Source organism: Macaca nemestrina, chromosome 1, assembly GCF_043159975.1.
Source record: "Macaca nemestrina isolate mMacNem1 chromosome 1, mMacNem.hap1, whole genome shotgun sequence".
Lineage (NCBI taxonomy): Eukaryota > Metazoa > Chordata > Mammalia > Primates > Cercopithecidae > Macaca > Macaca nemestrina.
The window spans coordinates 186697680-186712050 of NC_092125.1; the positions used below are offsets into that span (position 1 = coordinate 186697680).

Sequence of the window (14371 nt, forward strand, 5' to 3'; positions counted from 1 at the left end):
TCTAAATTATGACAAGTTTATTTGTGAGTATTTATTCCATTGCATTTACCTCATTAATTTAATTGTTTACTTAGATTATTTATGAAAACTGTGATAGCCATTATTTAAAGTTATGAAACTGCCACTGCAAAATTATAACTGAGACAGTGAAAAGGTTCTGACCTAACTGACTTCATCTTGCTTCTAACCTCCAGGAAGTTCTTGTTCATTAACTTAGTTTTTATTTATCTTTGAAACAATATGGTAACAGTCCTTTCCCAGAACAAACCTCCTTCATGCCTGTGGACTAGACTGCCTAAAGCCACAAGATTGGGAGTTATGGCATTTTACCAAAGAATTTAAGATGTATCTATATTTATTAAAACAATATTAATGCTTTATCTATTAAAAATTACAAAAGCAAAGATCATTCTGTTTGGGGCTGAGTTTATAGTTTTGTAACCTCTATGCCAAGTTTTGACACCTTATAGTATTTGGCAGGGATAAGTATGAAGTTTCTCGATCAACAAATGCAAACAAAAATGTATGCTGGCAATTCCTAAGACATTTCTATTATTACTTTACCAATACTTTTAAAGTCAGCTTATTTATTAAAGATTTTACTTAAGTCACATAATCTTAAAAAAGCATTCGACTAGTCTTTTTTCTGTTAAAGTATTTGATTTAAGCACCTTTAATTTTCCTTAATCCAATTAATTAGAGCTTTTTTTATATTTTCAGTAGTGAAACATTGTGTATACAACACATAAATACATAGACATATTAGGCATGACAATAGAAGTACATTTTATAGATGCCCTAGATCTGCATATTGAAGGAAACAACTTTTAGGTGAAAAATCAGATGGCAAGATTTACATCTCAAAGTAATGAGAAAAAGCCTGCTGGTGCTAGAGGGAGATTAAAGATGGATGCCAGATCAAACATAAAATTATAGAAATGTATTATAGGACTATATTAGGAGACCAATTTTATTTAGACAGGGACTGCCTATCTTTTAACTGGATCTTTGAGCTCTGGCCAGAGCCCACACTGAATCTTGGGTTTTCAAAAAGGGAGAATTACTATCAGACTAGACCATGTGATGCTTTTACAGTGCATTAAACTTTTTTTTTCAAACAAAGACATTTCTAAGTGTCTAAATGACACCTTTTTTTAAAAAAAAAAACCAAGAGTAGCCTCTGTTGCAACAGCTGTTAATAAGAAAAACACAATTCAGACAACCGAGAAGAAAAAAACTTTTGCTCAAAAAAGACAAGGTCCCAGAAGAGAAAAAACAAAACTATGAAGGCCTTTTAATACAAACACATGCACATGCACACACACATATACACATCTTAGATGCTACCTTTTAATTAAGCTGACTTTTAATCATTGAGCTCCTTTAAAAAAACCTTTTTCCTTCCAGAGGGCTCCCAGCAGGGATGGACCTGACACCTCTTATATTCAAGCTTACATGGTATCAAAAGAGACAAGACAGATACACAAACAAGTGGAGACAGAATTCAGACAAACACCAGGGGGAGTGCATTCAGGCAGAACAGACTCAAAACCAACACAAAACCTGATCTTAACCAAAATGCAAAGTGGGTGTATGAGCAAGCCTTATTGCTCCCCTGGCGGTACCAGACAAGTGGCTTAACAAGCCCAGATAGGAAAGCAACAGACTCCTGGCATACAATCCAATTAACTAACCCTTCCAGCACGTTCACCCCTGATCTCCAGTCTTCCCCAACAGTGGGAGGGACATGCAATTTTTCACATGGGACAGCCCTCAGAAGGGATCCCTGGGAAACTCTCACCCAACAGCTGCTGGGATCCTCCTGAAGACTGTTTCATCACAAGCCGCTGACGGTTGAAAACAGCACCGTCCCAGTGGCTCCTGGCTGCCTCACCAAATTTGTTCCCAGACCAAACTGAGGGTCAGGTTGCTTATTCTTGCAGCCCAATAACGAGACGCAGATGAACTGGGGAGGAAGAGAGTTTTTATTTCTGTAACTGGTTACAGGAAGAAAGCCTGGGGAATATCACCAAACTCAAAATTACAAAGTTTTTTCAGAGATTATATACCTTCTAAGCTATATGTCTATGTGTAAGTGTGCATTCATCTAAAGACATATGTGATTAACTTCTTTTAATCTATAACTGAGATCTGAGTCCTGAAGACCTTCCTCTGGAGCCTCTGTAAATTTACTTAATGTAAATGGGCCCAGGTGCTGGGGTGATTACACTTATCTTGTCTCCTGCTAAATCATGGAGGTTTGTGGAGTTCCTTTAGACCCCCAATAAACTTGTTTGTGGAGGCCTGGGGAGTTTCTTCAGATTCCCAATAAAACTTGTTCAATCCTAAATGGGTCCTGATAAGAATTCTTTCATTATCTTGTCATGCTTCAAAGCCCAGGAAATGCCTAGGCAAAACTCTTGGTGGGCTTTTGTTACATTCCAGCCTTTGTATAAGGGCACCGGCTCTATCAGTTTCTTAATATTTAACTTAACAATTCAGCCAATGCTGAAACAGTTGTTATGGAGGCCTGTGTTAGTGAGACCTGGCCTGCCACACCACTGCAACACCCCAGTCCAGGCCACCATCATATCTTATCTGAATATTGCAATAGCATCAGAACTGATCTCCCTAGTTCTAGTCTTACCACTACCTTCCCCATCCCAATTTATTCTCATAAATGTTAAGGTCTCAGGACCTAGTGTTAGACTGCCTAGATTCAAATCCTGACACCATTTTTTACTCTCTGATGTCCTTGGACAAGTTGCATAATCTGTGTCTCAGTTTTCATACAGGTAAAATGGAATAATGGTAACATCTACCTTGATTATTATGAGGAAGAAATAACTGAGTGTATATAAAAATACTTTAGAATTGTACTTGGCACTTAGTGAGGATACAGTAACTATTTAACTGTCCTTATTATATTTCAAGTAGCTTTCAGAATAATCTACTGGTTAGCTATGTCATTTTCCACCTTAAATCCTTTCAGTGGATTCCCATGGCCTTAAGTAAAGTCTGAATTTCTTTACTGGGCCTACCAAGCTCTCATGATCTGACTTTCAACCTATATGTGGTCTTAGCACCCATCCTTCTCTCTGAGACTTGAAGCTCTAGCCATGCTAAAGAGCTCCCACAATCCAGTTAGCTCAGGCCGTTTTACTTTCTGTTCATGCACTCTTCCACCATGTAGAATGCCCTTTCCCACCTTGTCCATGTAGAAGACACTTTCTGACATTTTAAGACACAGCTCCATTAGACCCTAAGCCACATGAAGGCCGGGCCAGGTTGATTTTGTTCAAGGCCACATCTCCAGGGCTCAGGGCGATACATGGCACATGGTCAGCTCTCAATAAATATTCACTCAGCAAATGAATGAATGGATAAAAGCATCTCCTCAGTTATAAAACTTTTTTCACATTTTCTCCTCACCTGCATCTCCCCTAGCCTGGACAGATTTCGTTACTCTCTCCTTTGTCTGGCAAGGATATCAGCATCACTTTCTGTGATAGCTACCTTAAAAGTACTTAAGTGACCCTTGTCTCCCCTGTGCATTGAGCTCCCAGCAAGTGCCCAGCACAGTGCCTGGGACACAGTAAATGTTCGGCCCATGTTTACTAACTGAGCACATGAGCAAATCAGAGAGCAGTAAATCTCTGGAACCCCACATTGGTGGGCTGCATTGCTATCCTGGGATACAGTTCCACAAACTTCTAGACTTTTATCCCCATGGTTCCATTGTCTTAAAATTCATTCATTATTAAGTAATAATATACTTCCACATTTTAATGGATCAAAGACATAGGTTGCCATACTGAGTTATCATAATTTCAGTCAAAGGTTACCTTGCACTGCTGTTTGTAGACAAATGTATGGTTTTCTTTGGGCTGTGTGTAGGATTGAAGCAGCCCCTCAATGACCTTCATTTCTTGTCTCTCGTGTCTGACATGGAAGTAGCCATCAGATGAGCATTGGTAGAGGCACAGGCCTCCTTCTGGGAGTCTCATGGGGCTTATTTCCATCTAGAGGCACCACTATCCATGTTGATGGGATTTTTTTGGTATCTCCAATTCCCTGTACTGTAGCCAAGAAAATTCAATTCAGTAGATATTTGTGCAGGAATGCCAAAAAAGGAAGGAGGCACTGCTTTGTTTTTGGTCTCCAGAATCATATCTTTGAGTTGTAGCAAGTATCAAAAGTTAGTCTTTGGCCAGAATAAATAATTTTCTAAATTCCTTTCTCTCCCATTAGCATGCCCTGTTGGAGTAGATTACAGAACTTTATTCTCCACCAGGGATAGCAAAAACACAAGCAATAACATAAGGATATTTTCTACCACATGAAATGCAGGTTGTGGGGAAAACCCACCTTTTGCAGCCTGGTGGACTGAGGCAAAAAGTGGCAGAGGTTGGGTCATCAAGAGAGTATCTAATTTTTCCCCTGTAGGCTAAAATCCTGGGATTGGGGTTTAGATAGAGTGAAGGGAAACTTGAGAGCACAGGGGATTGTACCTTGCGTCTTTTTTTGGGGAAACCAGAGTGAAAATGGCAGTGAAGCAGAGAAGGCCTGAACTTCAAGCCTCTTCAACACCTTCAAGCCTCTCTTAGGCTCCTAAATATAGTGCAGAAGTTCCAGAGTTCCTCTGTTATCCCTGGAAGCACATGGAATGGTGCTGGACAGGGGCAACTGGCCCTGGAGCAGAAGAGTAACTACATGGAACTGTCCAAGCCTCAGAGGGAGTCACACCACCAGCAAGAACCTGGGTGGGAATAGGTGAGCCAATGGGTCCCCAGGCTCTGACCCTGCCAAGAGAACTCACTAGAAGGTCACCAACCACACATACTATTCCTCAGTCCCATGAAGAACCCAAGGACCAGACCAGGCAAGATATCACAAAGCTGAAACCAGCTCTGGTGCAGAGCATGGATCTGAGGTCTTCAGCCCTATCACCATGAGATCATATGAGGGCCACCATACAACCATCATAATTTGGGGAGGGAATAGGGCATAAAGGAATAATATGCAAAGCCGAAATGCCATGAGTTACCCAGAAGAAGCTGTGTAAGCCAGAGGATTCTGAGACCCTGTCAAATAACAACATCTAGTTGAGGGTTGGAATTAGGTAGGAAGTAGGGAAGTCTGGGAAAGAAGGAGCAGAAACACTTGTTGCGTGTGGCTTAATGGAACATGCAAGGGGCCAGGACAAACTTGGTCCAGATGAAGTCACCACCCTCGGAGCCTGCCTTAATCACTTACCTGACAAATATAATCTGACTCCAGAGAGTGGAGCATAGGCTTAAGGAAATGGGGGCGGCGGGTGGGGAGGTAGGGGAGAGGCAGTGATAGGGAGAACAGGGAATTGTAGCAGAGATTGGGTTTATTGTTCAGGGCTGTCAATCAACACCTAACATATGCCTGTCTTAGCCTAAATCAATGAATAAATGAATCAAATGTGGGCAATGCCTATAAAGATTGCTGGGACAGGGAGGTGGGGGGAGACAGCAGCTTGGGAAGTCAGGCCTGTTAGATCCTACTTCACCACCTAATAGATTACACATACTAAAACCATCACTTCCAAATTATTTTTACTACATTTTTCTGTTATCTGTACTCGAGTTTATGTCTCTGGCATCTAGAGGCAGCCCTTCACGGGCATGGGACCCGAGCAGCCACACGAGGCTGTGAACCCAGAAGGGCATATGCTCGGTTTAATTGCTCTGTCATCTTAGAATTTTTAATAAAGTTTTCATCCCACATTTTCATTTTGCATTGAGATTCATAAATTATGTAGCAGGCCCTGACTCTACCTGTATAGTGGAATTACTAGATAATGGTACGCTACTGTGCATATCTTCCCCGTTCAGTGTTCGGTGCCCTCGTATTGGCAGCTTGAACTAGCTCATGGTGGATGTTGGTACACGCTGGGAATCAGGGTGGAAACTAGTTGTAAACCATTTACCGGAACACCACTAGGCAGGCCATAGGATAAAGGAATAATGATCGTACACCTCCCGCAGCCTCTACCCCCTGGGAATTTTGGTAGAATGCGAGAATGGAAAAGAAAATCTCTTGCACAGCCATTTATTAATTTTGATAAGGAAGAAAAACAATGACCTCAGCTTTGGTATTATTTTACAATATAAATTCAGATCCCGTGACTGAAAACTGTTCGACTTAAAAGAGAACGCTCCAGGAACGCAAAAGCAGTTGGGCTGAACCAAGCGTGCGTGCTTTGGTAACGGGCTAGAAATCCCGCACGCGAGCCTGCCTCCTCTCCCCAGGCCTGAGCTGCCCCTCCCACTGCCCTTCCCCTCCCGCGAGTCAGAAGCTTCGCGAGAGCCCAGAGAGGCGGTGGGCTGCGCGACCCTACGCCAGCTCCCGGCTGGAGAAAGCGCACCCTCTCCCGCGCCCCCGGAAGCCGCCGGCGTTCGGCGCTGCGCAGAGCCATGGAATTCTCCTGGCTGGAGACGCGCTGGGCGCGGCCCTTTTACCTGGCGTTCGTGTTCTGCCTGGCCCTGGGGCTGCTGCAGACCATTAAGCTCTACCTGCGGAGGCAGAGGCTGCTGCGGGACCTGCGCGCCTTCCCAACGCCCCCCACCCACTGGTTCCTTGGGCACCAGAAGGTAGATGGGAGGGAGGAGGGAGGAGGGAGGAGGGGTGGGCGGAGGAGGGTGCGGCAGAGGAGCCCGACCTGCGGAGAGACGGCTGCTTCCTTCCATCCCTGGGGACCCTCCGGCTTGCACTGGCCTTTCCAGCCCGGCCTGTGGCTCTCAGCATCATTTTTCCTTGCTCTGGAGACTTGCTTTCCCGCAGCCCCACAGGGAAAGGTCACTAAAGAGGAAGCCTTGGGGGCTGGGAGAGACCTATTTAAAGAACCTGAATATGGAAAAAGAAAGCGACGTGTACCTCAGGTCTGTCTCTCCCTGCTTCACCAAACCTTCCACATGTGTTGCTTTAAAAATAGCATGTTATTCTAAATAACTTATTAATTGCAGAAAATATGCAAAATCGATCCCAATTGTTGGCACCCTTAGTCCATTTTAACCAGAGACAATTTTCTTTTCTTGTGAAGTAAGGAGCAGCCCCAGCCAGCCGCTCAGGAAATACTGATTGATGGAAATTTGTAAAGGGAGACTGTTAGCTTTTGGTCTCTCCTGTCTTTTAAATCCACTCCCACCCTAATTGAGGTTTTTATTCATTCAGCCGACTCTGAGTGGCAATTGTGTGATAGGTACTAAGATTACAAAGAGAAGCTAAATGCCTTCCCTGCACCTCCCAAGTCAGGTGCAGACTTAGGCCACAGAGAGAAAATGAAAATTTAAGGCAATGGGTGCTTTACTGGAGGCCCAAAGACAAGGGAATATCCATCGCAAGAAAGTGTACATCTCCGCCTAGAGGAGGAAGGAAAGTCTGTGAAGGACTGAGCAGAGTCTTAAAGGATGGTCGGGTGGTGTGGGGAAGGCATTCCAGCAGAGCTACTGCACGATGCTTTGGTTTCCCCCACTTTCTAGTCTTTCTTATAAAGCAACCACTTTCAACTCTTTTATCGTTTTTCTCTGGTATTTAAATCTTTATTTGTAAAATAATATTACTATATTGCATCTATTACTTTAATAAGTTTAGACATCTGCTGTGGTTTAGATATGGTTTGTTCGTCCCCACCAAGCCTCATGTTGAAATTTGATTCCCAGTGTTGGAGGTGGGATCTGATGGGAGATCTTTGGGTCATTGGGATGGATCCCTCATGAATGTCTTGGTGCAGCTGTCTCCTTCATAAGTTTTCACTCTAAGGGCCCTCTTCACCCCCCAGAACTGATTGTTGAAAAGAACCTGCCACCTACTCCCCTCTCTCTTCCTCTGTCTCACCATGTGATTTCTGCACACAACTGCTCCTGTTCACTTCCACTATGAGTGGAAGCAGTCTGAGATCCTCCTCAGATGCAGGTGCCAATGCCATGCTTCCTGTACAGCCTGCAGAATTGTAACGCATATAATCATCTTTATGAATTATCCAGCCTCAAGTGTTCCTTTACAGCAACACAAATGTACTAAGACAACATCCACCTATGAACTTCTTTATGACAGGCAATCACACCTCATCTTCCACTGTCCCAATAATTATATTGTATTGTATTTTTTAGTTAAATAGAAAAACCTCTATTTGTATTATTTTTATTATGCAAATGTTATTTACTGCTGATCTAAATGGTCCTCTTGCATTTTATTTATTTTTTCATAGAACTTTCCCCCACCTCCACAATATTGTTAAATTCTTCCTTTTCTAATCTGCTTCATTTTTCCATATCTGTCAGTATTTTTTTTCCAAATGCTCTAATAGATCTGTCAAACACATCTAAATAATATTTCCAAGAATGCAAACATGCCAAATAATCTGTTCGTTTTTCTGGAGATATTTTTCCCACAGACCTCTCCTCCTTTTCCAGTCTGGACTGGTTGTTCTTTAAGCTTGGTATGGAGATACTGTTCTAGGACTCCCCATTGTTGCTGTCCTGTGTTATGTATCTCTACTGTGTCATGGATACTATGTCGTCTGTTGTTTCCATTGAATTGTTTTGGCATCCTTGTCAAAAATCTATTGATCATAAATGTCAAGGTCTATTTCTGAATCTTCAATTTTAATCCATTGATCTGTATGTCTGTCCTAACTCACAGACAGAGAGAGTAGAAGGATGGTTACCAAAGGCTGGGAAAGGTAGTGGGGAGCTAGGAGAGGAGGTAGGGATGGTTAATGGGACAAAAAAAATAGAAGGAGTGAATAACACCTACTAGTTGATAGCACAGCAGGGAGGCTATAGTCAATAATAACTATACATTTTTAAATAAAGAGTGTAATAGGATTGTTTGCAACTCAATGGATAAATGCTTGAAGGGAGGGGATGGGTACCCCATTCTTCATGATGTACCTTTTTCACATTGCAAAAAATCTCATTTACTCCATAAATATATACACCTACTATGTATGCACAAAAATTAAAAATTATAAATAAATTATGTGTCTATCCTTATGCTATTACCACACTGCCTTACTGTTGCTTTGTAGTAAGCTTTGAAATCAGGAAGTATGAGTCCCCCTACTTTGTTATTTTTTAAGACTATTTTGGCTATTTGGAATCCTTGGGTTTCTATATAAATTTTAGAATTAGCCTATCAATTTCTACAAGGAACCAGCTAGGGTTCTGCTAGGGATTACATTGAATCTGTAGATCAGTTTGAGGATTATTGCCACCTTAACAATATTAGGTCTTCTGATCCATGAACACAGAAAGCCTTTCCATTTATTTAGGTCGTCTTTTTTTTTTTTTTTTTTTTTTTTTGAGACAGAGGCTTGCTCTGTCGCCCAGGCTGGAGTGCAGTGGTGCAATCTCGGCTCACTGCAACCTTTGCCTCCCGGGTTCAAGCGATTCTCCTGCCTCAGCCTCCTGGGCAGCTGGGACTACAGGCACACGCCACCACACCAGCTAATTTTTGTATTTTTGGTAGGGATGGGGTTTCACCACATTGACCAGGCTGGTCTTGAACTCCTGACCTCATGATCCACCCACCTTGGCCTCCCAAAGTGAATGGATTACAGGGGTGAGCCACCACGCCCAGCTTTCTTTAATTTTTTTAACGATGTTTTTGTATTTTTCAAAGTACATTTCATTTTGCATTTCTTTTGTTAAATTTATTTCTGTTTCATTCTTTTTGAAGCTCTTGTGTCTTAATTTCATTTCAGATTATTTATTGCATTCATAGTGTTTTAGAGTCCATATTCCCTCTTGACTGTCACTAAGTTATTTTTTCTGTTGAGAGGTTTCTATCAGAATTTTGCAGATTAGAGGTGACAGGCCTATCAAACTAATATTACCAACCCTCCCCATTTACTCAGATCTGGGTCCTTGTGGTGATTCACCTAAGTCACAAGGAAATCTAGTCTCTAAGGCTCAAAAGGTGAAACTATTTTACGTAGTCAGTAACATTTTATTGCTACATAATAACTGTATGTATTTATGGAGTACCTGTGATATTTTGATACGTGCATATAATGTACAGTGATCAAATCAGTGTGTTTAGGGTATTCATCACTTCTAACATTTATTATTTATTTGTGTTTGGAACATTTCATGTCTTCTCTTCAAGCTCTTCAGAAATATGCAATAAATTATTGTTAACAGCGCTATTGAACACCGCAACTTATTCCTTCTGTCTAAAGACAGTAACATTTTAAGTATAGTCGTAAAGTTACAGAAGGATAAAGTGTGTGTAGGGAAAATTCCATACAAGATGAGAAATTTCATTCCTTACTCTTAATAATACAGGTCTTCTCACTATTCTTCAAACATGCCAAGGATATTCCTCCCTCAGAGCTTTGAACATGCACGTCTGTGGTTGTATTACTCTCCCTGCAAGTTATTCAGGCCTTTGAACAAATGTTACCTCCTAAAAGACGCTTGCCCTGACCATTCAGACTAAAATAGGACTTCTAGTACTCTCTATCTCCAGCCCTGTTATTATTATCTTGGCCCTTATCAGTCTCTGACACTATACTGTGTACTCTTTTGCTTGTTCGTTTATTATCCACCACTAACTACAGTATAAAATCTGTGAGAGGGAGGGTCTTTGTTTGCCACTATAAACCCAGTGCATGGTACAGTTCCCGGTGTATGCACCGGGTGCTCAGTAAATCCTTTGTTGAATGCATAAATATATTAGGTGCTGAGAAAATTCATTTATTCAGAGATCAATTTACTACATAGAGTAGGCCAGGTAAGGTTTGACATTTATTCAATAGGTCACTGAATCTCAGCCAACATATGGGACCTAGGATGTATATATGCAAGTGTGTGTGTTTGTGTGTGTGTATCTGTGTGTGTACTTGGATGTACTGCAGAGAGCATCTTTGTAGCTAAGTAGTATAAAGCACTTGGGCTCCAGAGTTAAACTGGAGTTTGAATCCTCATTACTGGTTGCCAGTTGTACACACTTGGACAGATCATTTAACCTAGTCTGTAGGGCTCAATTTCCTCATCTGTAAAATAGGGATTGTAATTATATCTACTTCATAGGGTTCTTGATGTAAATATTAAATAACATAAAACATGGAAAGCATTTAGCAGTGCCTAGTTCATAGCAGTGCTTGATAAATGTTAGCTGTTGCTATTTGGGGGCACTGTGCATTTTCTGAACATTTCTGAACAATGTTTACTAAATATATGTAGTACCCATTTTCAAGTATATTTAGATGCTTCTCTGGGGATGAAAAAATAGAAATTAAATATAGTACAGGATTCACAATAGTTTTCTGTCCTTTTTGTCTAGTCAGGAGTTTAAAAAGTATAATGAAATACTTCCATGTGGCTGGGGTATTTATGAAAGTTTTTTACCTAAACAAACAATTGTCATATTAGTTTATAATTTCCATGAGGGCAAAGGCCTTGTCTTTCTTATATTTCTCTGTATCTCTACCACATGGTACATGTGATAGACACTCAGTAAATACTTGTGTGTTTATTGTTTGTGAATGAATAAATGAAAAAATATTCACATTGTTGAAAACCACTACTCTGGATGGTGGGCGCTTATCACTGGCTTGATTATGGCAACATTAGCAAAAAAGAGTGCAGTATTTTAGAAACTAGATTTCAAGAGTCTCAACCTTTCAGTGGCCTTGAACTATCCAGAGAGCACTTTATGGGTTAAAATTGCTAAATGATAACAGAGAAAAATGGGAGCCAGAGTTGTCTACCTCTCCTGAGGATGAGAACAAACAATCCTGCAGCAGATACCGTGTGATTGGTCACATGAGGAAAAATCTGGCAGCCTTCAGATTACTTTGCAGCTGGGGACTCCCATCATCATGCTCAAGTGTATAGATGGGCACACCAAAACACACACGCGCAGGTGCCCTCCACTTTACACAAGAAGCAAATGTAAATGAATCTTGTTTTCAGTGATTTAGAGAAACAATGTAAATGACCCGTTACTCATCTGCTTCTAAAAGCAAAAAGTCCTTCTTCGGTGGTAGTATTTGCACTCTCATTTGTAAATGTTGGAAGCTGAAAGTTTTGTATTTGAGTTGGCTTTAAGCTTCACACATCTGTGTAAACGGACCTTCTGTTGTTGGGAGGAGAATTTGGATTTTCTTTGTAGATAGAGTTGGCAATTTTTTAGAGAAGCATTTACTACTAAGTCATCAGAAATAATCAGTGGTGCATAATTAGAGAGGGGAACAGGGAGAAGAAATGGTGAGCTGGATGTAGGGTCATGCCCCATTTAGTAACTGTTAGTTTCCCACTTAGGAGATACCTCTTTTAGCTTCCAGATCCCACTCCAGTCTGAGTGTGTGATGTTGGCAAGTGAGGCAGAGAGTGTGACTCAGCTTACCCTCTATTGGGACAAGAGTTCACAGTAAATGTCGTTCAACAGTGACTTGGTCTGGCGGTACAGGTTATATTAATATTGAGAAGATAACTACACTAACTTTGTTTAGAGAATTATCCCCCAAGTTTAGAAGTTCCAAAGAAAGCATGTTATGTCACTTCCAGAAAAGTCTCAGGCTCCTCTGCTTGTGTGACCTTATCACTTGAATTCAGCTTGTATCTGTAAGAGGGGACAGGTCCAGCCTGGCTGGCTGTCTAATTACTTTTACTTTTTTCACTGCAGTTTATTCAGGATGATAACATGGAGAAGCTTGAGGAAATTATTGAAAAATACCCTCGTGCCTTCCCTTTCTGGATTGGGCCCTTTCAGGCATTTTTCTATATCTATGACCCAGACTATGCAAAGACATTTCTGAGCAGAACAGGTAAGAAGAGGGGGAAATCTCTGGGACCTATTCCTCCTAGAAGTGAAATGCTTAAAACCCATAGGCAAGATTCCAAAGCAAAGATTGGTTGGAGGTCTTTAAGAGACCCAGGAGCAAGTATGGGGAGGTGACAGGTTTCCTACCAATACTGAAGGGGATTCCCATGTCCTCCCCAGTCCCTTGTCTTATTCAGGACTGCATGGGCATGTTGAGGTCAGTGTAACTTAAAACCCAGCTTGCATTACCAGACTTGCCAGGCAAGGCTTCCCTTGCCTTCTCTGGGTTTGTTTTGTTTTGTTTTGAGATGGAGTCTCACTCTGTCGCCCAGGCTGGAGTTCAGTGGTGCGATCTCGTCTCACTACAAGCTCCGCCTCCCGGGTTCACACCATTCTCCTGCCTCAGCCTCGAGTAGCTGGGACTATAGGTGCCTGCCACCATGCCTAGCCAATTTTTTGTATTTTTAGTAGAGATGGGGTTTCACCATGTTAGCCAGGATGGTCTCGATCTCCTGACCTTGTGATCCGCCTGCCTCGGCCTCCCAAAGTGCTGGGATTATAGGCATGAGCCACCGCGCCCGGCAGCCTCTGTGGATTTTATGACTTCACTGTCAGCAACACTTCCCATTCCTACCGCTGGTTTCCAGCATAAGTCTCAAGAGGGTGGGAAATCAGCAGTAACTCTACCTCTGGTGGTTCAGTATGTAAGCCTGAATGTTAGGTCCTTAATTTACCCATCAAACCTTTTGATTATGATCCAAATTTTAGCTTTCCTCTCCACATATTTCTTAACTACGTCCCCTTTTCAGGTATGAGTCATCTACCTCCCCCACCCAATCCTTTTTTAAGGCTTTCATTGAGGATTATTTCATAGCATAATACTAAAATGTCCAGTTTTTGCCCTGTCAACTTTGTAAAATGAAGGTTTTTATCTTTCAGTGTTTCCTGTGCATTGTATCCACCACTCCTAATAAAACCTAATAAAAGAAGAGCATTGTCCTGACTATCTCCATGTTTCCAGTCCCCCTGCTCTGATTTGTCTCATGTTCACCTGTTAAGGACAAGAACAGTAGAACACCTCCACTTTGGGGTTCACAAAAACACCAAGAGGCATTGGCACCTCAGTACCTGGTGTCTGCTGGCCTCCGCTCTGATCCTTAATTTGCCTTCTGTAAAGGATATATGTTGTCCCAACTCTGGTTATGGAAACTTTGCAACCCTCAGGCAAACTCTCTTTCTGTTGGAGGAAGTGTAAACGAGGGAAGAATCAGGGTTTCTGTACTTGCCTGCCTCATAGGGCTGTTCTCTGAAACTGAGCCAGGACTAACACAGGTCTTTCCCTAGGCTGCCAAAGGCAGCAGGAAGTAAGCCCTGGGCTCTCTTTTGCTCACTATTTGTGGTTGGTGCAGGGAAACGCAGAAAACCAGAAAACCGTCACCAACTTGAACTGATAATGAAAGCGCCCTCTAATGATGTCTTTTGTTTCTTCTGCTTGACTCTGCAGATCCCAAGTCCCAGTACCTGCAGAAATTCTTACCTCCACTTATTGGTATGTATGTGCAAATGAGAG

At 41.9% G+C, this 14371-nt stretch overlaps 1 protein-coding gene, 1 long non-coding RNA gene and 1 pseudogene across 3 annotated transcripts in view; 1 reads left to right on the plus strand and 2 right to left on the minus strand.

Annotated features, from left to right (window-relative positions):
- LOC105494981 (uncharacterized) lies at window positions 1-6587 on the minus strand. The gene is made up of 3 exons (XR_011621288.1): window positions 6492-6587; window positions 3846-4079; window positions 1-1966 (listed from the first exon to the last, which is right to left on the minus strand). It is a non-coding gene; the product is annotated as an uncharacterized lncRNA (long non-coding RNA).
- Window positions 1-14371, minus strand: part of CYP4A43P (cytochrome P450 family 4 subfamily A member 43, pseudogene) — a 79297-nt pseudogene that overhangs the window by 25879 nt on the left and 39047 nt on the right.
- The window catches only part of CYP4X1 (cytochrome P450 family 4 subfamily X member 1), a 27651-nt gene continuing 19564 nt past the window's right edge, over window positions 6285-14371 (plus strand). Inside the window, exons 1-3 of one of the 2 annotated variants that reach the window (XM_011764084.3) lie at window positions 6286-6623; window positions 12664-12805; window positions 14306-14350. In XM_011764084.3, coding sequence (XP_011762386.2) covers window positions 6447-6623; window positions 12664-12805; window positions 14306-14350 — 364 coding nt within the window. In that variant the 5' untranslated portion in view covers window positions 6286-6446. Of the gene's footprint in view, window positions 6624-12663; window positions 12806-14305; window positions 14351-14371 lie in introns of both variants that reach the window. The other variant, XM_071093576.1, reaches the window with a different exon arrangement.